General features: G+C 47.3%; 1 protein-coding gene across 1 annotated transcript in view; it reads left to right on the forward strand.

Moving 5' to 3' along the window:
* Positions 1-1,446: 1,446 nt before the first annotated feature.
* Positions 1,447-27,954, forward strand: part of LOC148515138 (gamma-glutamyl hydrolase-like) — a 39,547-nt gene continuing 13,039 nt past the window's right edge. The window contains exons 1-4 of the mRNA XM_088480396.1: positions 1,447-1,500; positions 11,271-11,392; positions 15,177-15,291; positions 27,652-27,702. Coding sequence (XP_088336522.1) covers positions 11,296-11,392; positions 15,177-15,291; positions 27,652-27,702 — 263 coding nt within the window. The 5' untranslated portion in view covers positions 1,447-1,500; positions 11,271-11,295. The remainder of the gene's footprint in view (positions 1,501-11,270; positions 11,393-15,176; positions 15,292-27,651; positions 27,703-27,954) is intronic.

Below are 27,954 nucleotides of genomic sequence, written 5' to 3' on the forward strand. Positions count from 1 at the left end.
TATAAACTCACGATTTGTATTTTTTTTTACCCGATTTGTCGTCACGATTCGTCGAAATCGGCCAGATCGTGTAAAATGTCTCTATATATGAGGGCACCTTTAGAAAACACCTATTACAATAATCTTCCAACTGTTCATCATTAGAAATGTATCAAATGCATTGACTTTTGAACAGCTCTTACTAGGAATCACTACATCTCTTGGGCTGGTCCAGGAACTTGCCTGCGGGGGAATTGAAGCCTTTCGTTAAGAATATGCCAAATGGAGGAGGACATTGAGCTCAGTATCATGTGGATAGAGGAGCAAAGAGTGTGACTAAGCAGCTGGGATTCCACATAGAAGTGACTGGACAAAGACGCCCTGAGACATATTTATCCAGTTTCCCAGAAGGTCTTGGAAACCCCTGATTTTTCAGGTAGACCCCTGGTTCCCGGGAAGAGTGGATGATATCCCACTTCCTAGTGTAGTTTGCAGGATGGGGAGTGTAACAGGAACTAAGGATCTGTGGGGAGGGGACCGTGTTTACATGATGCATGTTGCCGTGGTCAATGTTGACATGCTACATGTCAACACTACGATCATGTCAATATTCTCATGTTGACACAATATACCACACCCCATAGTAAGAATGTGTCTTGCACCCACTATTTGGTAGGTGATTTACTTAAACCACACAAAAGTATTGGGAAGGCCAGGGGTGACGCATAAGGCTGAGCTACAGGCAAAGCTGTCAGCAGTCAGGGTGCGCACACTAATAAATGAATGACCACTGATCTGATCATTATTAATGTTACTACATTTTAAATATTTATTACCAGTTATTTATATAGCGCGCACATATTCCGCAGCGCTTTACAGAGAATATCTTATCATTAACATCTATCCCTGCCCCAGTGGAGCTTACAATCTATATTCCCTACCACATGCTCACATACATACACACTATGGTCAATTTTGTGGGGAGCCAATTAACCTACCAGTATTTTTTTCTAGTGTGGGATGAAACCCATGCAAGCACAGGGAGAACATACAAACTCCACACAGGGCCGTAGTGGGAATACATAACTGTAACAAGCTATATGCAGTATACCTATTAAATACACTTACTGAGAACTTAAACTGGCAGTCAAAACAAGGAATATTGTTTTTCACTAAGCACTTGTATAAAATAAGACAGAACATTCACCTTTCCAGTGCTGCAACTGGATATCAGATAATGTAGACATTAGGCTATTTATAAATAATACCCAGATAACTATATGTGTCTGCTATTTCCTCAGTATCTGTTTGTGTGAATGAGGGCTTTCTACTTTATAAGCTTCCTGTTGCTGTGTGACAGTGTGGGTTACTGCCTCTCCTGACTATGCTTTGTAAAATAAAGCGTGTTTAGTTCCTTATTCTCCTAATGATAACCCCTCCTAGTGACGACAGAGACAATCTGCTTCCTGAATGTATTTCCAGAATACAGTAATGAAAACATAGGAGATCAGTCTCATGAAGGTAAACCTTTTTACTATCTTCAAACAAGTTTCACTCTTATATAAGCAATTTTCTGCCACATTTAGGGGTCTATTTACTAAGCAGTGTTAGGAGACAGAGTGAAAAGTGATAAGGTGCCAGCCAATCAGCTCCCAACTGTCATCTTACAGGCTGTGTTTTGAAAAATGACAGTTGTTGGGAGCTGATTGGCTGGCACCTTATCACTTTTCACTCTGTCTCCTAACACTGCTTAGTAAATAGACCCCTTAGTCTTAGTGCCTACAAACATCCAAAGAATGCAATGGACTGTAGTTAACTATTGAGACATTTGAGACATTTAATAAGTGACCCTTTCTCAACCAACCCCAATATTACATTATACATTTACTTTCAATAAACAGGCCTTCTTTCCCTCAACTCTATCTTTAAATAATTTGCACCCACATTTAATAGAAATCCCACATTGTATGATAGCCCTGAGAATTCGTTAAAATCCCCCACCAAGAATATTTAAAATAGCCCCCACATATGAAGAAAAAGTAGCCCCACCAGTGGTCACAAATACCCTGACAGTCTTATATTAATAGCCCCCACATTACTTTAATACTCCCCACTTCTTTACATTAATACCCCACCACACTTCTCTGATCTGCAGAGCTTGACAGTTGTGGCAGACACTTTTCTGTCTGCTCTCTGTATGATTTTTGCAGGAGTGGGGAGCAGGGGTGTATCTAAGGGTCTGTGCGCCCCTGGCAAAGTGATGGATTGGCACCCCCCTCCCTCCATATTTTCTGAATAATTACATTCTGCCTCCCCAGCCATCCCCCTCTGTCTCCCCAGTCATTAGCCTTTCCCTTTCTGTGTCCCCAGTCAACTCTTTTCTGTGTCCCCTGCCATCCCCCTTCTTTGTCCCTAGGCAGGGGAAACAGGATTTTTAGAGGGGGGGTCCAAATATCTCTCTCCCTTCTATATACACACACAAATACAGTGTGTGTATGTATGTGTATTAGGGGTGAGCGGGTTCGGATTTCTGAAATCCGAGCCCCCCCGATTCGAGGCCGATCCGAGTCAGGCTCGACTTTTCCCGCCTGACTCGGATCTGAAATCGAGGCAAAACGTCATCATCCCGCCTTCCGGGTCTCGCGGGTTTTGGATCCTATATAAGGTACCCGCAGGGCTGGCCCTAGCCCCAATTTTTTGGTAAGCGAGTAGGTTTTTTGGCGCCCCCCCTATGCAGTGCCCGCGGTAGTGGTCCCCCCTGTGCAGTGCCCCTTGTGCCCCCATTAGTAAGCTTATACAGTGCCCCCAGTAGTAGTCCCCCCTCTTGTAGTGCCCCTAGTAGTCCCCCCCTTGTAGTAGTCCCCCCATTGTTGTGCCCCAAGTGGAGGTTTCCCCCCCATGTAGTGCCCCCAGTAGTAGTCCCCCCCCCCAGTAGTAATCCTCCCTTCAAGTGCCCCCAGTAGTAGCCCCCCTTCAAGTGCCCCCAGTAGTAGTGCCCCCAATAGTAATCCCCCCTTCTAGTGCCCCCAGTAGTAATCCCCCCTTCATGTGCCCCAGTAGTAATCCTCCCTTCTAGTGCCCCCTGTAATCCCCCCTTCAAGTGCCCCAGTAGTAATCCCCCCCTTCAAGTGCCCCCAGTAGTAATCCCCCCCTTCAAGTGCCCCCCAGTAGTAATCCCCCCCTTCAAGTGCCCCCAGTAGTAATCCCCCCCTTCAAGTGCCCCCAGTAGTAATCCCCCCCTTCAAGTGCCCCCAGTAGTAATCCCCCCCTTCAAGTGCCCCCAGTAGTAATCCCCCCCTTCAAGTGCCCCCAGTAGTAATCCCCCCCCTTCAAGTGCCCCCAGTAGTAATCCCCCCTTCAAGTGCCCTCAGTAGTAATCCCCCCTTCAAGTGCCACAGTAGTAATCCTCCCTTCTAGTGCCCCCTGTAATCCCCCCTTCAAATTCCCCCAGTAGTAATCCCCCCTTCAAGTACCCCCAGTAGTAATCCCCCCCTTCAAGTGCCCCCAGTAGTAATCCCCCCCTTCAAGTGCCCCCAGTAGTAATCCCCCCCTTCAAGTGCCCCCAGTAGTAATCCCCCCTTCAAGTGCCCCAGTAGTAATCCTCCCTTCTAGTGCCCGGCGGCTGTGTGTTTGGCACTGTGTAGCGCTGACCAAACTCCGTCCGGTCAGCGCTACACGCGCGGTGCAGACTGTGTCACAGAGACACAGTCTGCACCACTGTAAGCCACTGAAATCTGCATGGTCGCGGCCGCGGCGCCCTTCACTACGTGGCACCTTACGCGGCCGCGTACCATGCGTAACCATAGAACCGGCACTGGGTACCCGCGTTGGCGCCATTTTCTCACTCGGCTGTGGACAGTGAAGAGGGAGGGTGGGAGTTAGGGCTGGCTGTGTAGTGTAGTGTAGTGCAGAGTAGTGTTGTGCTGTGCTGTGCTGCGCTGCTGTTGTCCATAGGGGCTGTGTCCACTACTTCAAAGTCCATAGGGACTGGCTGGACTGTGTTGTGCAGTCAGTTGTCCATAGGAGCTGTGTCCACTCCAAAGTCCTGTGCAGTGTCCCAGTCCTAAAGGGGTGCTGTAGTGTTGTCCAGGGGGTGCTCTGTCCGTCAGGGGTGCTCCCCCCAAGTGCTAAAAAAATATATATTTTTTCTGTGTTTGTGAATTGTGTGCGCAGTAGCCGCACGTGCATCAACAAAGTAGTGCCAAGCGTGCGCCTGTGTCATAAGTAAAGGGCCGGCTGGCTTGACCGTTAAAGGGTGCTGTAACCCCCAAAGTACACTGCAAACCAAATAAAAAAATATTTTCTGTGTTTGTGAATTGTGTGCGCAGTAGCCGCACGTGCATCAACAAAGTAGTGCCAAGCGTGCGCCTGTGTCATAAGTAAAGGGCCGGCTGGCTTGACCGTTAAAGGGTGCTGTAACCCCCAAAGTACACTCCAAACCAAATATCAAAATATTTTCTGTGTTTGTGAATTGTGTGCACTGTGGCTGCACATGCATCAACAAAGGAGCAGCGCCAAGCATGCGCCTATGTCCCATAAGTAAAGAGCCGGCTGGCTCATTTCTTAAAGGGTGGTGTAACCCACAAAGTGCACTACTCTCCAGCAAAAATAAAAAAAATATTTTCTGTGTTTGTGTGCGCCTTTGCCGCACGTATATATCAATATAACATAAATGGAGGACCAAACTTTCTCCGATAAAAATAAAATAGGGAAAGATCAAGAACCACTTCCTCCTAGTGCTGTTGCTGCTGCTGGGAGTTGTTCATCATCCCAGAGAGGAAGTAGGAACACCACTACTTTTACTAAACAATTGACCCTCCAACAGTCCCTAGCGATGAAGATGAAGTACACGACAGCAGTCATCCTGAAGCAAAACATATAACTGAGGCCTTGACTGCTATGTTGGTGTTAGACGTGCATCCGGTATCCGCCATTAGTGCAGTGGGATTTAGACAATTGATGGAGGTAGTGTGTCCCCGGTTCCAAATCCCGTCTAGATTCCACCTGCATCCTCAAAGCAGCAGCGACAAGCGTGCGTCTGTCTGTTAAAGGGTGGTGTAACCCTCAAAGTGCGCTCCACAAACAATAAAAATATTCTTCTTTTTTTTCTGTCTTTGTGAATTGTGTGGGCTGTAGCCGCACTTGCATCCTCAAAGCAGCAGCGACAAGCGTGCGTCTGTCTGTTAAAGGGTGGTGTAACCCTCAAAGTGCTCCAAAAAATAAAAAACTATTTTTTTTATGTGTTTGTGACTTGTGTGCGATGTAGCCGCACGTGCATCAACACAGTAGCAGCGCCAAGCGTGCACCTCTGTCATAAGTCAAGGGCCGGTTTGGACATCTGGTCCGGACTGAAGGACGTGCCAACAGTTTCTGACAAGTCTACTGTCACTGCATATGATACTGTCCTCAAAGCAGCAGCGACAAGCATGCGTCTGTCTTTTAAAGGGTGGTGTAACCCTCAAAGTGCGCTCCACAAACATTAAAAAAATTATTCTTTTTTTTTTCTGTCTTTGTGAAATGTGTGGGCTGTAGCCGCACCTGCATCCTTAAAGCAGCAGCGACAAGCGTGCGTCTGTCTGTTAAAGGATTACATCGGTGACAGCATCCAAGTAGGCATGTCAGACAGTCCGTACCTGTACTGGCAGGAAAAAGAAGCAATTTGGAGGTCCCTGTACAGACTGGCTCTATTTTACCTGAGTTGCCCCCCCTCCAGTGTGTACTCCGAAAGAGTATTTAGTGCAGCCGGGAACCTTGTCAGCGAAAGGCGTAGGAGGTTGCTTCCACAAAATGTGGAGAAGATGATGTTCATAAAATGAATGATCAACTCTTCCAGGGAGACCAGCCTCCAGAACGTACAGGGGGACCTGTGGTTGTGGATTCTAGCGGGGACGAATTAATACTCTGTGAGAATGAGGATGTACACAACACTGAAGATGGCGAGGACGACATCTTGCCTCCGTAGAGCCAGTTTGTGCAGGGACAGATTAATTGCCAGCTTGTTTTGTGGGGGCCCAAACGAACCAATCATTTCAGCCACAGTCGTGTGGCAGACCCTGGCGCTGAAATGTTTGGTTTGTTAAAGTGTGCATGTCCTGGTTATACAACATAAGGGTGGGTGGGAGGGCCCAAGGACAATTCCATCTTGCACCTCTTTTTTTTTCTTTGAATTATGTACTGTTTGGGGCCTAGTTTTTCAAACTGCCATCCTGTCTGCCACTGCAGGGTCACTCCTAGATGGACCACGTGTTTGTGCCGCCCACTCGTATCTCTTAGCATAGTCATCCAGCTACCTCGGTGCAACCTTTTGGATATAAAAACACTATTGTGAGGTGTGATGTGTTCAGAATAGACTGGAAATGAGTGGAAATTAAGGTTATTGAGGTTAATAATAGCATAGGAGCAGAAAAACACACAAATTCTGTGATTTTAGCTGTTTTTATGCTTTTTAAAAAAAAAATACAGATCCAAAACCCAGAACCCAAAACACGGAAGGGTGGTTTTGGCAAAACCAATCCAGATCCAAAACACGAAGAAAGATCCAGATCCAAAACCAAAACACAAAAAAAGTGGCCGGTGCACACCCCTAATGTGTGTATATATGTATATATATATATATATATCAAACAGATGGATGGCACTCGCAGCTTTCCACAACATATGAAAATAACACGCTAGGACCAGCGTTTAATCCGTCAACATTTCGAAGTGTTAACACGTTGACGGAAACGTTGACGGATTAAACGCTGGTCCTAGCGTGTTATTTTCATATGTTGTGGAAAGCTGCGAGTGCCATCCATCCATTTGTTTGATATTACTATTGTCCAGGAAAGGCACCGGGCACGTTGATTATTCTTTATTGGGAGTGCCAGACCGAGTTGATTATATATATATATATATATATATATATATATATATATATATAATGTGTGTGAGATACACCCCCATTTTTAGTTGTGTATCTGTATTGTAACCCTTATGCCGTGCCCCATATGCAGTGTCCCTAAAGTAGTTCCCCTTCTGCAGTGCCCCGAGTAGTTTTGCCCCATATGCAGGTCCCCCTAAAGTAGTGCTCCTTATGCAGTGCCCCATATGCAGGGCCCCTAAAGTGGTGCCCCCAGTAGTTTTGCCCCAAATGCAGCGCCCCATATGCAGCGCCCCTAAAGTGGTGCCCCCTGTAGTTTAGACCCATATGCAGGTTCCCCTAAAGTAGTTCCAATTATGCAGTCTCCCTAAAGTAGTGCCCCCAGTAGTTTTTCCCCATATACAGCGCCCCTTATGCAGTGCCCCGTTGTTTTGACCCATATGCAGGTCCCCCTAAAGTTGTGCCCCCAGTAGTTTTGCCCCATATACAGCGCCCCTTATGCAGTGCCCCCTATCGTTTTGACCCATATGAAGGTCCCCTAAAGTAGTATTGCCCCTTATGCAGTGCCCCACACACATGGCCCCTTAAAGTAGTGCGCATTATGCAGTGCCCCCCACCCACGCCCAGTACTTACCTCATCACCATGCTGGCTCCCTCAGCGCCGCTGTATCTTCCTGCTGTTGTGAGGCTGCAGCAGGCTCCTCAGTAAGAGCAGCAATGCAGCGCACGTGACGTCATGACTTGTGTAAAAAAATCTTTTATGAATCATTTGCTCATACCACTGGCAGCCGCTGGTGATTGCCGTTGGCTGACAGTGGTACGAGCAAATGATTCATAGGGTGGAATTCAACTGATTACGCGGTCCGGATCTCCCGTCTAAAGTGACAGGAGATCGCGGGCCGCTATTCAATTGCCATTTTTCGCACTGACCGCGCACTGATCGCCAAAGTGCTGGGCGCGACTGCGAAAAGTACTGTTTGGGCACCCAAACAGGTCACTTTTCGCACATTTCAGCTCTCACCCCCCTGGGGCTGCAAGCTGAAATGTAGCGCTGGCAGCTGATCGCGCCCGACAGGAGCAAGAATTGAATAGCTCCGTCGGGCGCGAAGGGGGTAGAAACAATTGAATTCCGCCCATAATGGTTTTTTTTTTTTTTACATAAGGCGCGTGTGACGTCAAGACGTCACACGCGTCGTATTGCTGCTCTTACTGAGGAGCCTGCCGCAGCCACACGGTGAGTATCTGTGTGGGCTGCAGGGGCTGGGTGGTGGGGGGGGGAGCAGTACCCTAAACATCTACCCCTTGTCCACGGGTGGCACCACCGGATGGCGCCCCCCCTCGTCCGGCACACCCAGCGAGTGCCATCCTGGCCAATGGGTAGATACGCCCCTGGTGGGGAGCCACTTCCAACAGCCCCATAAGTGCCCAAACATGGAGTGGGAGCTAGCTCACATGGAGGTGAGGAGCAGACATTGAAGGGGAGAGGAATTTATCATCCACTTGCCCTGTATGGCTACGCATCTTGTCTGTAAAACTAAGCATCCTGCCCTAGTCTAATCAACAGTCAGCTGAGTCAGTGCTAAAGCTTGCACCCCTCTGTATATTTTAGCCTCCACGAGGATCATAAATAATTAGATTTCCCCGTGATAACAATGGGACCACAGGCTATGTCTTTAAACAGCGGTGGGCTGGGCTACTAGGAAATTATCGTGTCCCCCTCCCTCACCCAAAAGATAGGTTTGGGAAATGTACAAAAGTCAGCAAGTATGTCCTAATGCAGGGGTCAGGGAACTTTTTTACCTTTTACTATATAAAATATGGAAAAAAGAGAAGATGATCTCCGCACAGAAATTCAATATTCTCATATATTTCATTTACCAGTATTATCACAGATGATGTCCAAAAAAGTATTTTGTATTTTTGGATTTCTAAATCGCTCTTATTGGTGGTGCTCCCCAGAGCCAAGATACAGTTATATCCAGGAAAAAGAAGAGAAAGTAGGCTCTCTTAGTGGGGCACTCTTATGTTATACATATATAAAATATAACTTTTATTTATAGTATTTAAAATAATCCCAAAGTATACGTAAATAACAAACAACACAAAACAACATATATCCAACCAAGAAACCTTGATAAGATGGCTATCATTCCAAATGATTCAATCAAGATTTTTAATTATTTCAATGGTATAGAGACAGGATATATTTACCAGGGATTTTCTGCTTTTCAAAACCCTGAATTTTCAATCACATCATTCAATATAATTTAATGCCATATAGGTGTGTGAATACCACACTATGGAGAAAGGGCGAAAATATTGTTGAAAATAATGATAATGCTCATATATCAAACCCTATATTGGGTGTATTGGGTAAATGATTGCAATATTCCATGTAACACAGTGCAGCTATAGAGTGTATCACATGTGTATGGTTGTTCCTATATCAGAAATCATACATGGACATACTTAGATATTTAGGAGCTAATAATGCTATTCATATGTGGTGTATAGATATTCACACCAGTAATCGCACCTACCACGTTCATTACCATAACCATAAATCTCAGAATGTACATTTCCCCTGCACATATATATATATACACATATAGCACCAGTGTCCGCTTGTGGTCAGCAGTGTATAATTAATATGAGAAAGTAATCGTTAAGTTCTCTCACATTCCCATAAAGACACAGGATGCTGTACCGTATATGCAGAAAGTATATTAGACACAAAGGTCTGAGTGATGAGACACAATATGACAGACACGGAGGTCTGAATGGTAAGATATAGTGTTACCCTTCACCCTAAATTGGGTATATTGGGTAAATGATTGCAATGTAACATATAACACAGTGCAGTTATAAGGTGTATCACATGTATACATTTGTTCCTATATCGAAATATAATACATGGACATCCCTACATGTTTTTGGAACTAGTGGTGCTGTTTACATATGGTGTATAGAAATCCACTCCAATAGTCGCACCTACCATATTCATTATCATAGCCAGGGATCTCAGAATGTGTGTTACCACCTGTACATATATGCACACACATAACACTAGTGTCCGCTTGTGGTCAGCAATGTGTGACTAATATGAGGGAATAATTTTTAAATTCTCTCACAATCCCATGGGAGCATAAGATACTGTGCCATCTATGCAGGCAATATTGTGGACACAATAGGTCTGAGTAGTAAATTATAGGCAATATGACAGACACAGAGGTCTGAATGGTAGGATACAGTGTTACCCTTTAGACGGAATGAACAGTCATGGTTGGCCTGTGCACCCGCCTGACCATCATATTTGATGTCCTTAGACGCGCGTTTCGCCGGTGGTGGGCTTGTTCACCATCACATATTAACATATCGTTAAATACTATAAATAAAAGTTACATTTTATATATGTATAACATAAGAGTGCCCCACTAAGAGAGCCTACTTTCTCTTCTTTTTCCTGGATATAACTATATAAAATATATTTAGATACGCCGACATTATCCCCTTGATTTGAATGGAAGGAAATCATATAGTAGTGCCCCCATATAATGCCCCTGTAGTAGTGCCCCCATATAATGCCCCTGTAGTGCCGCTTGTACAAAAAACCCCACTTACCTTAATCCCCGCTCCTGCATCCGCCGCCGTCCTGTCCGCCCGGCTGCTCCACGGAACTATGAGAGAGACATCATGACGTCTCTCCCATAGTGCGCATGGAGAGAGGCGGAAGCTGGAGTTCAGAAAAGAACTCCAGCCTCAGGCTAACGTGGCGCTGCAGGGAAGGAGCCGGGCGGCCGCTGGTAATAACATCTCAGCGGGCATCCAGCTTAGACCCTCCCTGCGGCACAGCCGGGCATGCATATGAATCATTCTATATTATAGAATCATTCATATGCATGCCCGGCTGTCCATCCATTACCCCCAGGAATTTCATTTTTTCTCCATGTGTGGAAATTTAGCCCTGTTCCCTGGCCACTGTCCTAATGGGATGTACTATAAAATAGCTGAGACTGCACTAAGTTGAGATGCTGCTAGGACTACACCATGGTGAAAGAGATCATGGTGGAAATGTTTAATTCATTAGAAACACTCTTCAGTATATTCAATTCAGAGCTATGTTGGGTTGCGATGTATGAGGTTAAATGAGGGGGTCAAATACATAATGAGCATACAGATTTAGAGTTGGGAAGGGTGCATGTCTCTCCTACCTGGCTCCATTTTAAATTCCACTGTAAGAACAAAGCTGCCCAGTATTTGTGCCCTACATGCCGAAGCAGCCCATATTTTCCCTGCATGCTATAAGTTGGGGGTTGGGGATGACAATATCTGTGTGGTTCTAAAACAATCCACCAATCCTTATTTTATGGCCTGTCTGCAACACATTGCAGTAAGTGTTATTTGTGTAAATTTTCTCATACCTGTACAGAAGTAAGAGCGACCCAGTGATCAGGATGTATCCGCTTGGAGGTTTCCTCTTGTGCCTCTTCCTTCTGGCCTCTGCACTCATCAATATCCAAGTGTTGGGAGAGAATGACAGGCCAATAATAGGTAAGATGGAGAAGTGTGCTGTTTGCTTTACTTGTCACATGTCTCACTTATAAGCAGGAGCAATTTTCAGAACTGTTTTATGAAATAATCACCATGTTCCAGGTTTGCCCTTAATTGTTCCCAGTACTATCTCAGCCATGTCGTACAGCAGGAGGAGTTGAGTATAGTCAGCCCAGCTTCATATAGGCTATATATCCTGTGAAATGAACTTTTGCAAATACAGGTTCTGATGATGAGTTAATCGTAAACTGGCATAATAAGAAATGCTACAGATAAAAGTAGCCTATTTATGGTCACATGTAGGTGGGCACCAGTAGCTCATGGTCACATGTAGGTGGGTACCAGTAGCTCATGGTCACATGTAGGTGGGCACCAGTAGCCCATGGTCACATGTAGGTGGGCAACAGTAGCCCATGGTCACATGTAGGTGGGCACTAGTAGCCAGTACTAAATTTCCCATTAAATACCTGAGACACGTGCATTGGGGCGCCACTTGGATGCTAGTTTTAGTAGTCCGTAATTTATCAGTACGCACCTACAAAATATTTCCACTCTACTGTACTATACGCCATCGTGAGTGGAGTATAAACAGGTAGGACTGCCCCTGAAAGCTGACCTACTTCGTAAATATGTATACATAATTGAATATAACACAAAATATCATAGTCCATGGCTTTTTTTACTATATTAAATTGCAAGTCATCAAATGAGGGCTTATACCCAAAAAAGGGAAATAATTAAATTGGGCAGGGGAGGGCAGCAATTACTTGTGTACCTAGGGGTCGTTCTGAACCCCTAAATACGCCCCTACCAGTAGCGTAGATGCCCGGTTACGCAATGAATGCATCACATAGTTATATAGTGGAAGTAGCTAGGTCCCCTACAAATGTAGAATAGTGATGTGATCTCATTAATTTGTCACCTCTCTGCTTATTCCACCTGGTGTTTTGGATTTTCTGTGCACGGTTCCTCTCTGAACATTGTGCATATCATTCAGAGCAGGGGTTTGCAACCTTTTTTTTTTTTTGCCAGTACCAAATAAACACTTTGATTAGGTAAAGTACCACTTTGCAGGAGGTACTGTATGAATTTATGAACATGTAAATATCTCTCTAAATGCAACATCCTGTTCTATATAATTTTCCCACACCCCCTCATTCGTGTCCAGTATTGTGCCTTTATCACCACTCATTTCTATGTCAATTCCTGTGCTTCCCCTCCCTTGTCTGTATGTCCATTTGCTCTCTCCCCCTCCCCTACCTCATCTGTATGTGCTCTCTCCCCCTCCCCTACCTCATCTGTATGTGCTCTCTCCCTCCCCTACCTCATCTGTATGTGCTCTCCCCCTCCCCTACCTCATCTGTATGTGCTCTCTCCCTCCCCTACCTCATCTGTATGTGCTCTGTCCCCCTCCCCTACCTCATCTGTATGTGCTGTCTCCCCCTCCCCTACCTCATCTGTATGTGCTCTGTCCCCCTCCCCTACCTCATCTGTATGTGCTGTCTCCCCCTCCCCTACCTCATCTGTATGTGCTCTGTCCCCCTCCCCTACCTCATCTGTATGTGCTCTGTCCCCCTCCCCTACCTCATCTGTATGTGCTCTGTGCCCCTCCCCTACCTCATCTGTATGTGCTCTCTCCCCCTCCCCTAATGTGCTGTCTCTCCCTCCCCTCCCTCATCTGTATGTGCTCTCTCCCCTTTCCCTCCCTCATCTGTATGTGCTGTCTCCCCCTCCCCTCCCTCATCTGTATGTGCTCTCTCCCCCACCCCTCCCTCCTCTGTATGTGCTCTCTCCCCCTCATCTGTATGTGCTCTCTCCCCCTCATCTGTATGTGCTCTCTCCCCCTCCCCTCCCTCATCTGTATGTGCTCTCTCCCCCTCCCTCCTCTGTATGTGCTCTCTCCCCCACCCCTCCCTCCTCTGTATGTGCTCTCTCCCCCTCCCCTCCCTCATCTGTATGTGCTCTCTCCCCCTCCCCTCCCTCATCTGTATGTGCTCTCTCCCCCTACCTCATCTGTATGTGCTCTCTCCCCCTCCCCTACCTCATCTGTATGTGCTCTCTCCCCCTCCCCTCCCTCATCTGTATGTGCTCTCTCCCCCTCCCCTCCCTCATCTGTATGTGCTCTCTCCCCTTTCCCTCCCTCATCTGTATGTGCTCTCTCCCCTTTCCCTCCCTCATCTGTATGTGCTCTATCCCCTTTCCCTCCCTCATCTGTATGTGCTCTCTCCCCTTTCCCTCCCTCATCTGTATGTGCTCTCTCCCCTTTCCCTCCCTCATCTGTAACATGAAACCTCCTACCATATTCATTGTGTGATTCATGTGCACCTTGATATTCAGTTACATCCCCTTGAATTTAATACACACATTTTGCAGAAGCCATAACCAGGAGTCGAACTGTAAAACTCAATTTTAACTATATGAAGATAGTTGTAGCTGTCAGTTAAACTATTGCAGCTAAGCAGATCTATGTAGTGTGCAACCACATATCCAGTCCCCTGTAGCCGCACACTACATAGATCTGCTCAACTGTAAGTTGTTTATGCTGACAATTACAACTAACTTCATGCATTTAGATTTTAGGTTGAGAGTTTGAATTTTGGTTATGGCTGCTGAGAATGGGTGTTTTAAATACAGGGGGATGTAACTGACTGCAAAAGCAGATGGCGGCGGGCACTGCCTTAACAGGGCAGGACGTTGCAGAGAGGTGGCAGAGCTGCCAGTCTTGAGAGTGCTTCAAGCGGCTGCACAGATGGCATGGTGTATGACTAGAGCCTCCAAAGGACACTCCGGGCGGCACTGTCGCAGCGATAGTGGCTGCAGGGTTCCGTTCCAGACACCCTTCTATCCAGAAGCAAGGGCCGTGGGGCAGCTTTGATCTCCCTAAAGCCTCAAGAAGTCTGGGATTTGAATCCTGAGACTGGAGGCAGCAATCCTGAGATTTTGAGATTAATAAAAGGGGCCCATCTGCCGGCCGCCGCAGCAGCCCCAAGGGTTAATGGAGCCCGGTAGCTACATGCAGACGATCGGGGCACACTGCAGTGAACTAGAGGGTAAGTCCCATGAGAGTCTGCAGAGGGGCATGTGCTGAGCTCTGATTGGAGGAGCCCATCACTTGCTCCTCTGATTTGTGGAGATGATTAGCAGCAGCCTCATTGGAGTGTTTCATCTGAGAGGCTGTGATTGCTTTGCCAGGTGACTGAGGCTGCAACTTCTTGTGAGTACAGTCCGTGTATACAAATATAATTATCTATTCATTTGACTACTGATCACAATAACAAGTGTGTCCCTAACCTTCTTTAGTCTCCTCCTGTCGGATACTTCAGATCTTCCCTGTGTAGCTGCCCATATGTAGACATCATGTTGTAAGAAGGGTGTAATCTTAAAACGTTCAACTTAGTTTTCCAAGGAAAAAAATAGATACAAAGTCCCATAAAACACCAACCTGATGCACTTTGGGGACAACAGAATAAATATAGTACAATCCAATCCCTAATCCTGGGATTACAAAAAATGGGTTGGGATTGATTTCCCTAGGACTAAAGATGAGCACACTAGACCTCCAGGCACACACAGTTCCAGCCATGACCATTGTAATTATACTATGCAGTTAGCACTCCATCTATCACAAACAGACAAATGAGTATTAAATAGTATTAATAGTACTGAAAGGTAGAAGTTGTTGATTGGGAAGAATTAAGTACTGATTATCCTCCAGGCATATATCGTAAAATACATAATACAGGCATGGTACAATATACATTTTCTTTATCTCTGTTTAACTCAGGAATCATAACTCAGGAGGTCTCTGATGAAGTTTTTTTCCAGTATGGTAAAACCTATATTGCAGATTCATATGTCAAATTCCTGGAGTCGGCTGGTAGCAGAGTTGTCCCTATCCGGTGAGTATGGTCAGAATATGAGCATCTGCAGGATGTGTGTGCCCAGTGTGCCATGTGGTCTCCCATTCATGCTTTATTATGAGGATCTGCAGAATGTGTGTGCCCTGTGTGCCATATGGTCTCCCATTCATGCTTTATTATAGTATGAGGATCTGCAGGATGTGTGTGCCCAGTGTGCCATATGGTCTCTCATTCATGCTTTATTATAGTATGAGGCAGGGGCGTTTTAAGAGAGGAGGGGCCCGTGTGCGCTCCTCGTGCGGGGCCCCCTCCTCTCTTCCTGGTGGCTGGCAGCCGACTGACAAGGCTGGCCAGCCACTGGAGCATTAGTAGACGTGGCGTCCTTGCGGGGCTACCCTGGACCTGGGGGCCTGTGTGTCCCGCACACACTGCACCCATTATAGATACGCCACTGGTATGAGGATCTGCAGGATGTGTGTGCCCAGTGTGCCATGTGGTTTCCCATTCATGCTTTATTATAGTATGAGGATCAGCAGGATGTGTGTGCCCAGTGTGCCATGTGGTCTCCTATTCATGCTTTATTATAGTATGAGGCTCTGCAGGATGTGTGTGCCCAGTCTACCATGTGGTCTCCCATTCATGCTTTATTATAGTATGAGGATCTGCAGGATGTGTGTGCCCAGTGTGCCATATGGTCTCTCATTCATGCTTTATTATAGTATGAGGCAGGGGCGTTTTAAGAGAGGAGGGGCCCGTGTGCGCTCCTCGTGCGGGGCCCCCTCCTCTCTTCTTGGTGGCTGGCAGCCGACTGACAAGGCTGGCCAGCCACTGGAGCATTAGTAGACGTGGCGTCCTTGCGGGGCTACCCTGGACCTGGGGGCCTGTGTGTCCCGCACACACTGCACCCATTATAGATACGCCACTGGTATGAGGATCTGCAGGATGTGTGTGCCCAGTGTGCCATGTGGTTTCCCATTCATGCTTTATTATAGTATGAGGATCAGCAGGATGTGTGTGCCCAGTGTGCCATGTGGTCTCCTATTCATGCTTTATTATAGTATGAGGCTCTGCAGGATGTGTGTGCCCAGTCTACCATGTGGTCTCCCATTCATGCTTTATTATAGTATGAGGATCTGCAGGATGTGTGTGCCCAGTGTACCATTTGGTCTCCCATTCATGCTTTATTATAGTATGGGAATCTGCAGGATGTGTGTGCCCAGTGTGCCATGTGCTCTCCCATTCATGCTTTATTATAGTATGAGGATCTGCAGGATGTGTGTGCCCAGTGTACCATGTGGTCTCCCATTCATGCTTTATTATAGTATGAGGTTCTGCAGGATGTGTGTACCATGTGGTCTCCCATTCATGCTTTATTATAGTATGAGGATCAGCAGGATGTGTGTGCCCAGTGTACCATGTGGTCTCCCATTCATGCTTTATTATAGTATGAGGCTCTGCAGGATGTGTGCCCCCAGTGTACCATTTGGTCTCCCATTCATGCTTTATTATAGTATGGGAATCTGCAGGATGTGTGTGCCCTATGTACCATGTGGTCTTTCATTCATGCTTTATTATAGTATGGGAATCTGCAGGATGTGTGTGCCCAGTGTACCATGTGGTCTCCCATTCATGCTTTATTATAGTATGAGGATCAGCAGGATGTGTGTGCCCAGTGTGCCATGTGGTCTCCTATTCATGCTTTATTATAGTATGAGGCTCTGCAGGATGTGTGTGCCCAGTCTACCATGTGGTCTCCCATTCATACTTTATTATAGTATGAGGATCTGCAGGATGTGTGTGCCCAGTGTACCATGTGGTCTCCCATTCATGCTTTATTATAGTATGGGAATCTGCAGGATGTGTGTGCCCAGTGTGCCATGTGCTCTCCCATTCATGCTTTATTATAGTATGAGGATCTGCAGGATGTGTGTGCCCAGTGTACCATGTGGTCTCCCATTCATGCTTTATTATAGTATGAGGATCTGCAGGATGTGTGTACCATGTTGTCTCCCATTCATGCTTTATTATAGTATGAGGATCAGCAGGATGTGTGTGCCCAGTGTACCATGTGGTCTCCCATTCATGCTTTATTATAGTATGAGGCTCTGCAGGATGTGTGCCCCCAGTGTACCATTTGGTCTCCCATTCATGCTTTATTATAGTATGGGAATCTGCAGGATGTGTGTGCCCTGTATACCATGTGGTCTCCCATTCATGCTTTATTATAGTATGGGAATCTGCAGGATGTGTGTGCCCAGTGTGCCATGTGGTCTCCCATTCATGCTTTATTATAGTTCGGGAATCTGCAGGATGTCTGTGCCCAGTGTACCATGTGGTCTCCCATGCATGCTTTAATATAGTATGAGGATCTGCAGGATGTGTGTGCCCAGTGTACCATGTGGTTTCCCATTCATGCTTTATTATAGTATGAGGATCTGCAGGATGTGTGTGCCCTGTGTACCATGTGGTCTCCCATTCATGCTTTATTATAGTTTGGGAATCTGCAGGATGTGTGTGCCCAGTGTACCATGTAGTCTCCCATTCATGCTTTATTATTGTATGAGGATCTGCAGGATGTGTATGCCCAGTGTACCATGTGGTCTCCCATTCATGCTTTATTATAGTATGAGGCTCTGCAGGATGTGTGCCCCCAGTGTACCATGTGGTCTCCCATTCATGCTTTATTATAGTATGGGAATCTGCAGGATGTGTGCCCAGTGTGCCATGTGGTCTCCCATTCATGCTTTATTATAGTATGAGGATCTGCAGGATGTGTGTGCCCAGTGTACCATGTGGTCTCCAATTCATGCTTTATTATAGTATGAGGATCTGCAGGATGTGTGTGCCCAGTGTGCCATGTGGTCTCTCATTCATGCTTTATTATAGTATGAGGCAGGGGCGTTTTAAGAGAGGAGGGGCCCGTGTGCGCTCCTTGTGCGGGGCCCCCTCCTCTCTCCCTGGTGGCTGGCAGCCGACTGACACGGCTGGCCAGCCACTGGAGCATTAGTCGACGTGGCGTCCATTTTTCCGGTGTTCTGAGCAGCAGTGACACACGACGCGGGACCTCGGACAGGTAAGTTTAAAAAAAATATTGGTGCGGGGCTACCCTGGACCCGGGGGCCTGTGTGTCCCGCACACACTGCACCCATTATAGATACGCCACTGGTATGAGGATCAGCAGGATGTGTGTGTGCCCAGTGTGCCGTGTGGTCTCCCATTCATGCTTTATTATAGTATGAGGCTCTGCAGGATGTGTGTGCCCAGTCTACCATGTGGTCTCCCATTCATGCTTTATTATAGTATGGGAATCTGCAGGATGTGTGTGCCCAGTGTGCCATGTGCTCTCCCATTCATGCTTTATTATAGTATGAGGCTCTGCAGGATGTGTGTGCCCAGTGTAACATGTGGTCTCCTATTCATGCTTTATTATAGTATGAGGATCTGCAGGATGTGTGCGCCCAGTGCACCATGTGGTCTCCCATTCATGCTTTATTATAGTATGAGGCTCTGCAGGATGTGTGTGCCCAGTGTGCCATGTGGTCTCCCATTCATGCTTTATTATAGTTCGGGAATCTGCAGGATGTGTGTGCCCAGTGTGCCATGTGGTCTCCCATTCATGCTTTATTATAGTATGAGGATCTGCAGGATGTGTGTGCCCTGTGTACCATGTGGTCTCCCATTCATGCTTTATTACAGTATGAGGCTCTGCAGGATGTGTGTGCCAAGTGTACCATGTGGTTTCCCATTCATGCTTTATTATAGTATGGGGATCTGCAGGATGTGTGTGCCCAGTGTACCATGTGGTCTCCCTTTCATGCTTTATTATAGTATGGGGATCTGCAGGATGTGTGTGCCCAGTGTACCATGTGGTCTCCCATTCATGCTTTATTATAGTATGGGAATCTGCATGATGTGTGTGCCCAGTGTGCCATGTGGTCTCCCATTCATTCTTTATTATAGTATGAGGATCTGCAGGATGTGTGTGCCCTGTGTACCATGTGGTCTCCCATTCATGCTTTATTATAGTATGAGGCTCTGCAGGATGTGTGTGCCCAGTGTGCCATGTGGTCTCCCATTCATGCTTTATTATAGTATGGGAATCTGCAGGATATGTGTGCCCAGTGGTCTCCCATTCATGCTTTATTATAGTATGGGAATCTGCAGGATGTGTGTGCCCAGTGTGCCATGTGGTCTCCCATTCATGCTTTATTATAGTATGGGAATCTGCAGGATGTGTGTGCCCAGTGTACCATGTGGTCTCACATTCATGCTTTATTACAGTATGGGGCTCTGCAGGATGTGTTCCCCAGTGTACCATGTGGTTTCCCATTCATGCTTTATTACAGTATGAGGCTCTGCAGGATGTGTGTGCCCAGTGTACCATGTGGTCTCTCTTTCATGCTTTAGTATAGTATTGGAATCTGCAGGATGTGTGTGCCCAGTGTACCATGTGGTCTCCCATTCATGCTTTATTATAGTATGGGAATCTGCAGGATGTGTGTGCCCAGTGTGCCATGTGGTCTCCCATTCATGCTTTATTATAGTATGAGGCTCTGCAGGATGTGTGTGCCCAGTATGCCATGTGGTCTCCCATTCATGCTTTATTATAGTATGGGAATCTGCAGGATATGTGTGCCCAGTGGTCTCCCATTCATGCTTTATTACAGTATGAGGCTCTGCAGGATGTGTGTGCCAAGTGTACCATGTAGTCTCCCATTCATGCTTTATTATAGTATGAGGCTTTGCAGGATGTGTGTGCCAAGTGTACCATGTGGTTTCCCATTCATGCTTTATTATAGTATGGGGATCTGCAGGATGTGTGTGCCCAGTGTACCATGTGGTCTCCCATTCATGCTTTATTATAGTATGGGAATCTGCATGATGTGTGTGCCCAGTGTGCCATGTGGTCTCCCATTCATTCTTTATTATAGTATGAGGCTCTGCAGGATGTGTGTGCCCTGTGTACCATGTGGTCTCCCATTCATGCTTTATTATAGTATGAGGCTCTGCAGGATGTGTGTGCCCAGTGTGCCATGTGGTCTCCCATTCATGCTTTATTATAGTATGGGAATCTGCAGGATATGTGTGCCCAGTGGTCTCCCATTCATGCTTTATTATAGTTTGGGAATCTGCAGGATGTGTGTGCCCAGTGTGCCATGTGGTCTCCCATTCATGCTTTATTATAGTATGGGAATCTGCAGGATGTGTGTGCCCAGTGTACCATGTGGTCTCACATTCATGCTTTATTACAGTATGAGGCTCTGCAGGATGTGTTCCCCAGTGTACCATGTGGTTTCCCATTCATGCTTTATTACAGTATGAGGCTCTGCAGGATGTGTGTGCCCAGTGTACCATGTGGTCTCTCATTCATGCTTTAGTATAGTATGGGAATCTGCAGGATGTGTGTGCCCAGTGTACCATGTGGTCTTCCATTCATGCTTTATTATAGTATGGGAATCTGCAGGATGTGTGTGCCCAGTGTGCCATGTGGTCTCCCATTCATGCTTTATTATAGTATGAGGCTCTGCAGGATGTGTGTGCCCAGTATGCCATGTGGTCTCCCATTCATGCTTTATTATAGTATGGGAATCTGCAGGATATGTGTGCCCAGTGGTCTCCCATTCATGCTTTATTATAGTATGGGAATCTGCAGGATGTGTGTGCCCAGTGTGCCATGTGGTCTCCCATTCATGCTTTATTATAGTATGGGAATCTGCAGGATGTGTGTGCCATGTGGTCTCCCATTCATTGGAATCTGCAGTAACTCAACCCATCTGACTATCTCCCATTTCTACTTCAGGGTCCATAGGGGGTCCACAGGGTTGACCTTGGGGTATAGGTTGGGAACCAAATCCGGGCACCACGCAGTTAAAGCTTTTAGCTCCCAGGATGCACTGGGTCCACTCTCCCTATAACCCCACCCCCAAGCCAGAGGCACCTCAGTTTCAGTTGGTGCCCGGCCGGAGTCGGGTCACCGTTAGCGCAGGGGGAGCTGATTAGCAGCCCCTAAGCTTATTTTATTTTTTTAGGGACAAAGTTTTTTCCATGGACTTTGGACTCTTCAGAGCGGCAGCGTCGGACTGTCCATAGGACGTCTAAGCTGCTGCTCCGTCACCCCGCTGGCGCTGAGACGCCAGTACAGATCTGGGGATCTCAGCGGGACCCCAGAGTCTGTACTAGCCGGACTCTGTGGGTGCCCAGGACTGCTGCCGGATCCACGGGGAGCAGGTAAGGTCGCGGATCACCGCTTGCGGTGATCCGCGCATTTCAAATGCAGTCCTGTGCCTCCGGTCTCAGGGGACAGACCGGAGGCGCCGGCAGTGGCGGCGGGCCCCCCATACCCCGTGTGTCCACTAGACCACCAGGGACTTAACGATCGGTGCAGGGAGCCGGCGTCCCGGGGGTTAATAGCCGGCCAGGGGAGGCAGCCTTCCCTGTTACAGCGGCTCCTCCCCTCAGCTCAGCGCGCCTTTCAGTATCCATAGTCTGGCGTCGCTGAGCTGCTTCCTCCGCGGGCCACGCTTCCTCTGAGGTCTCCAGCGGCCATTTTATCTCTGTGGTGCAGCAGAAATCTCTCAGGATGGCAGTTGGTCCAGTCCCCCTGCGTACCTCACCATCAGGTCAGTGTACACAGCGCTGTAGCCTTCCCAGACACTGAATCTGGGCAGTTGAATGCAGTGTAATAGTGCAGTATATTATATGACATGTTTATGTATATATGTATATATCTGCATTGTATGTGACTTATGCTAGTGCTGACTGTCTGTACTTTATTCTCTCACCTGTCAGTGTATATCTATCCCTTTTCTTTATCTGCCCTAATACAGCTGTACTTAGGGTGGTTCTGAGACCTCACATTTATATACTTGTTAATATTTGTGTGGTTTGTCACATACTGTTGCGTGCTGCACGTTGCCATATTTTAGATGGAACTGTGTGTTGCATACGCTGAAAATGGGTCCCTGCAGCTAATTTTTGGCATCAGTCAGGACCAGTATAGCGCTGCTTAATATTTCCACCAAGATTGGTCAGATATGTCTGACCAGGAGATAGAGCGTTATACTGCACCCATTTTTACTATCCTGCAAGTCATGTGCTGCAGGTGTTAGTGCGGAGGATTTGACTCATAAAGGGCTCTGTATGTGGCGTCATCTGGTGCTGGCCTCTTTCACGACCCCCTTGGGCGGTTTGTTTTCTCGGGATCCTCTCAATTGCGGATCGCCGGGCGGGCCCCATTGTTGTACCTCACTTGGGGTTACTTCACCATACTGCCCTTTTCATCTCAGGGTATCTCGCAGCTTCTTGCACTCTTCCCCTGTGACACAGACTACCGCTCCCTGCAGGGGTTTTTCGCAGTATATGAATTCCCCCTGGTGCCACAATAGTCTGTCATTCCCCTTGCAGGGATTACCACAACAGCCACCCTGGGTGGATGTCGTTTTCTACGAAACGCTAATTGGCGTGGTTGACGCCCTGTGGTTACTTCCCAGTTGGCTCTGCCGTGAACTGGATACTGTTTGGGGCTCTTTCCCTCTTACACGGGGGGAAGCCTATTTCAGGTATTATTATCCCTGCTTTAGGGCTGGTAGCAGGTCCATTCTGGTTAGAGTGAATGTTGACCTGCACCTGTATCATACACCCTCAGTATTGCGTGCCTTCGGGTTCCCTGTTGCTGACTAGCGGGTGGATCGCATAGCGGGACTCTGGCTGTTGCCAGATAGGAGGTGTTACAACAGTGTTTGGCCTCCTGTCCCAAATTCCCTGAGGGTCATCACGAGCCCCTCCTGGGGTGGATGGGCGTGTTACTCGTCTGATTACAGACGTTACTACGCCTCCCATTCCTGCATGGTCGGATTCTTTGGATCCGTAGGTGGTAACTCTGCCTGAAATCAGTATACTTGCTTTCAGGAGTTGTTACCCATCCTACCATGGCTATAGCATGGTTGGTTAATACTATTGCATATTGGGTTGATGCATTTGTAACGTTTTTTCCCCTCCAACACGTCGGGGGTTCAAATGTATTTGGTCGCTCACGTAATATATGCAGTTGTCATAGGTGGAAATGCCTATATTGGATACCAGTCTCCTAACTTTCAGAGTTCCGGCTGCGACTGTATCCTCCGTAATACCCTATGGCTGCGCTCTGGGAATGCAGAGGTGCAGATACCATCTTTAGGGTTGATATTGTTTGGTCCTGACCTTGACAAGATTGTAGTAACATTGGCAGTATTACTAACGACAAGTTTACCGCTTTCAGCTATGCCCACTACAAGGCCTCAGACTAAGTCTGTTAAGTCTTTTTTGTCCTCTGGGTCAGCCTAAAGGTCTGTTTCTTCGTAGACTGTCGGCATCTACAAGGGCCGACATATCCAGTACCGAGCAGGCCTGGACTGCCAGCCGATCCTGCTTCTGAACCTACGGATATCTCTTCAGCCTGACGGGACAGGCCTACAACTGGGAGATACCGATTTTCTCAGTTCGCCCGGTACTAGTGTCAAGTTGCCGCGGCTACGTGGGTAGGAGGGTACGCCCTCTTTGCTCAGGCGGCCTCTTTACAAGGGCCTTACAGATCCAGAAAGCTATGCAGTTGTTGCGGTAAGCGGAGCTAATTAGGCCATCCCCACTATCTCAGTGAGGGACTGGTTGTTCTGCTTTCTTTCTGGTGCGGTGGCTGAATGGTCCTCTTTGGCCTATTCTCTGTCTCAATTCCCTGAACCAGTTCCTAAAGCTACCTGGGCTCAGGAGGAAATCCCTATGCTCCATCATACGATGTTTGGAACCTGGGGACTTTATGGTATCACTGGATATACAGGACGCGTGCCTACGGGTACTTACAGAGACCTTTCCTCAGCATGGGCTGAGGTTTGCTGTATCACAGCAACACTTACAATTTTTCGGGCTCTGCCTGTTGGGACTGTCCTCAGCCCCACAGGGGTTTACCAGCGTTTTGGATTTCTGACAGTTCTTCTGTTCAGTATATCCCAATGCTCCTGTACCTGGACGGCCTCCTGCTCTTAGCGGGATCACCGGGGTACTTTACGGCCAGGTCAGGATGACTGTGGCTTCTTCAGGGTGCAGACTGTTAATCAACGGGGAAAAAGTCCTCCCTGCATCCCTCTCTGGGTATTCTTCATCTAGGATCCCTGCTGGATTCTCAGAATCTGAGAATTCTTCTGGCGTAAGACGGAATCTCCACTCTTCCATTAGGAGTACATGGTTGTCTGCGCAGTCGACAGATGTCTTTACACTCTGGGATGCATGGTGGAATGGGCTCAGTTCCATTCCAGGCCTTTCCATAATTGGCTCATCTCCAGATGGAACGAGTTTTTTCTGTCGGATAACTGTTCAAACGATGATGCTCTCTCCGGAGGCAAGTCGGTCCCTGTCCGGGTGGCTATGGCCATCTCGTCCAGGGTTTTCTTTGCTATGGACAGTGTCTGGATCGAATCCTTTTCAGTGCAGTTGGATGTCTGTCGATTCCACCCTGTCAATTAACTTACTCTGGCATAACTCTTGTTTCCCGGTGAACCTGAAAAGGTTCAGTCCGACAGGGTCAGGACAGTGGCTTCCTTTTTAGCAACACTGTTCGTTGGGTGGCAATGACAGGTATGTCACATATTCGGACATAGTCCGAGGGTCTCCTCCCGACCATCTCGGCAGCGTTCATTTCAGGAGCTCTCCATTGGGAGGCGGGAGTCCTCAGCCGTCACGACGTGCATCCCGGGGACTAGTCTCTTCCCCAAGAGAGGTTTCATCTCCTGGTGAGCAGGGGGGGCCCCCCTGAGGTGACCCTCATGGCCTTCTGACTTTATCACACTATGGTGTTACAGTCCAGCTCTGGGGATTCTGAAGCAACCTTCAGCGACTCTTTGTCGGTGAAGTGGTCCTTCCACTTTGTGTACCTGTGTTCTCCGGTCTCCCTTCTTCCTCGAGGTCTTTGGAAGTGTTTTCAATCGAGACGGAGATGCTTTCCTGCTGGTGGCTCCTGATTGCCCCAGATGTCAGGGGTACTTGGATCTTCGGAGTCTCTACATCGATACTCCATCCCTGATGCTTCACTGCCCGGACCTGTTGTCTCAGGGTCCTTGGTTTTGCCTTGGACCTGGGTCGTTTGTCTTTGACTGTGTCCTTACAGTGGTCTTACAGCTTCCCTGGCTTTGTCATCGTTGGAATGATTAGAGCACATGGATCAGCTTTTGCTGGGACCTACCACAAACTGTGGCAGCCATAAATCTTATGGTATTGTACCTGTCGATACAATCCTCCGGTGTCCAGGATTTCCAGATATTCTGGCATTCCTTCCGGCTGGCTTGGGTTTCACACTTGGCCTGGTCTTCCTGACAGTGCGGATCTCTACACTGTCAGTATGGTTAAGATATGGAATTGCTCCACTCTGGTATCCAGTTCATCCTTTGGAGTGTTTTCTTGATTATGCCTCCATTTGTCCTCCCTAGGGACTCCTTGGGAGTAAGTAGTGGTTCTTCGTTACCTCCGGGGACAGTCAATGGAACCGCTGGTTGTGATAGCCATTACATGGTCTATTGCTTAGGCTCTCTCTTTCTCTCAGGGTGTTTATATCAACCAGGAGAGTGTCTGAATTGGGAGCGTTCTCATGTGGCTCCCTCTTCTGGAGGGCATCATGTCAGGGTGTGAGTTGCTCTCGCCCTGTTTCTTCTTAGTGGTTTTCAGGTTCCATATTATTCTGGAACTTATGGTACGGCCATTCTGTCCCCAGTCCTCTCGGCTGGTGTGGCCTCATTGACTGTGGTCTGGCCTCTTTGGATTTATGTGATCCGTTCAGGTTCCTTACGGAAATCGGACTCCTTATTGGTGGTCTGAGATTTCTGGTTTTCACAGGAAAGGATGGCCGGCCTATAACCAAATGTTGGCTGGATGGCCTCGTAGGTCTTCCTCAGGGGCCTACCCATGGGTAGGCCTTCCTGTTGTTGATGCTTGTTTTTTCTCGGGCCATGTGACCCTCGTGTGCGGCTCGCTGTGGCGCCTCGGCTGTTTTGCCTTACTAGGTGGCCACGTGGTCTTCTGTCCACACCTTTTTAAGGTTCTAGGCATTGGTTTCCTTTGCCTCTCAGGATGCTTCCTTTTTGGCGACGGATTCTCCTCTCAGCACAGGAGCGTCCCCACCCTTGGTTGAACTGCTTTGGGACATCCCCAAGGTCAACCCTGTGGACCCCCTATGGACCCTGAAGTAGAAAACAAGAGATATGGTAAGAACTTACCTTTGTTATCTCTGTTTCTACGAAGTCCATAGGGTCCACAGGGCGCCCGCCCTGACGCACCTGGCTTCATATGGGCTGTGTGGCTGGTCACCGGTTTTCCGTCTCCCATTTCTGTGAGTATGGTTATTGAGTGTTCCAGTTTTCTCTCTCTTTTTCTCTCCTCCTCCGGCCTTTGGCTACTTACAAACTGAGGTGCCTCTGGCTTGGGGGTGGGGTTATAGGGAGAGTGGACCCAGTGCATCCTGGGAGCTAAAAGCTTTAACTGCGTGGTGCCCGGATTTGGTTCCCAACCTATACCCCAAGGTCAACCCTGTGGACCCTATGGACTTCGTAGAAACAGAGATAACAAAGGTAAGTTCTTACCATATCTCTTGTTTTTTGCATCCTTCAAACATTCCCTTAAGGTCCATCTCCTTATGGGACTCTAATCCTTCTTAATTTTTTTTTAATCTTCTTCCCAGTGGCAGAAATGGGTGTAGGGTGTCTATATGGGTCTAGGGGGCCCTCGCACTCCACATCCTGCACTCAGGAAAGATCTACCACTGTGCCCGTGCCGCGGCCTCCCTCTACACCTGCTGATGGTGTAGCTATCTTTCCAGGCTATGGGCGGATGCAGCAAAGTATATTTTGCGGTCTAACCTCCAAAAATGCAATTTTCGTAGGTTTAGTCGCTTATACACCAAGCTCTGGATTGCGATACATTCCGGGGCTTGGATACGGTGGACAATGCCATCTTTAGATGTGGCGTTAGTATGCACTGTTATGCTTCTGATGAGTGGCAGGATGGATCACATTCAAAATGCGATGCTTCATGCATCCCGTCCTATATTTCCAAAAAGATGGTTGAACTCTGCACATGTGCTTTTGTTTTGAAGGCATCACTGGAAAGATGGTGCCGTTAGCAACAAGTATAAGCCAATTGCAGAGAGGTGAAAGCTCCGGCTATGTATTTATTATCTCCCCCTGTTCTGCTTCTTGTCCTGAAGCCTCTGGTTCCCCCTATCGGCACTGAGCAGAAAAGGAAAGTGGGGTGGGCAAGACTGTACACCGCGCACTTAGATAAAGCAGCTATAAAACTATTATTATGAGGATGTTTATTAGTTTACAGTTGCACATTATTTACAGTATATCCTTACAGGACTGTATAATTCTTCTATTTCAGTTTAAATTTGACTGAAGAAGAATATCTGCATCTGTTCCATTCCATCAATGGGTGAGTTCTGAGCTGAGGTCTATGAAGTACAACCTAGCAACTTAGTTGTAGGCTATTGCATTCTAAACTATGTATTATAATATACAGTACATCCATGCAGCAGCTATTTTTTTTATCATGGTTTTTTGTTTTGCTTAATGCCACTGTAGATGTAAATTAATAAACAACCTCGTAATTTAACCTTTGAAATGTCTCTGTAGTTCAAAGATAAACCTTAATTGTTTCCAGTTATCCCTTACTGAGGACTTGTAT

This window comes from Taudactylus pleione, unplaced genomic scaffold, assembly GCF_031769625.1.
Source record: "Taudactylus pleione unplaced genomic scaffold, aTauple2 ptg000253l, whole genome shotgun sequence".
Lineage (NCBI taxonomy): Eukaryota > Metazoa > Chordata > Amphibia > Anura > Myobatrachidae > Taudactylus > Taudactylus pleione.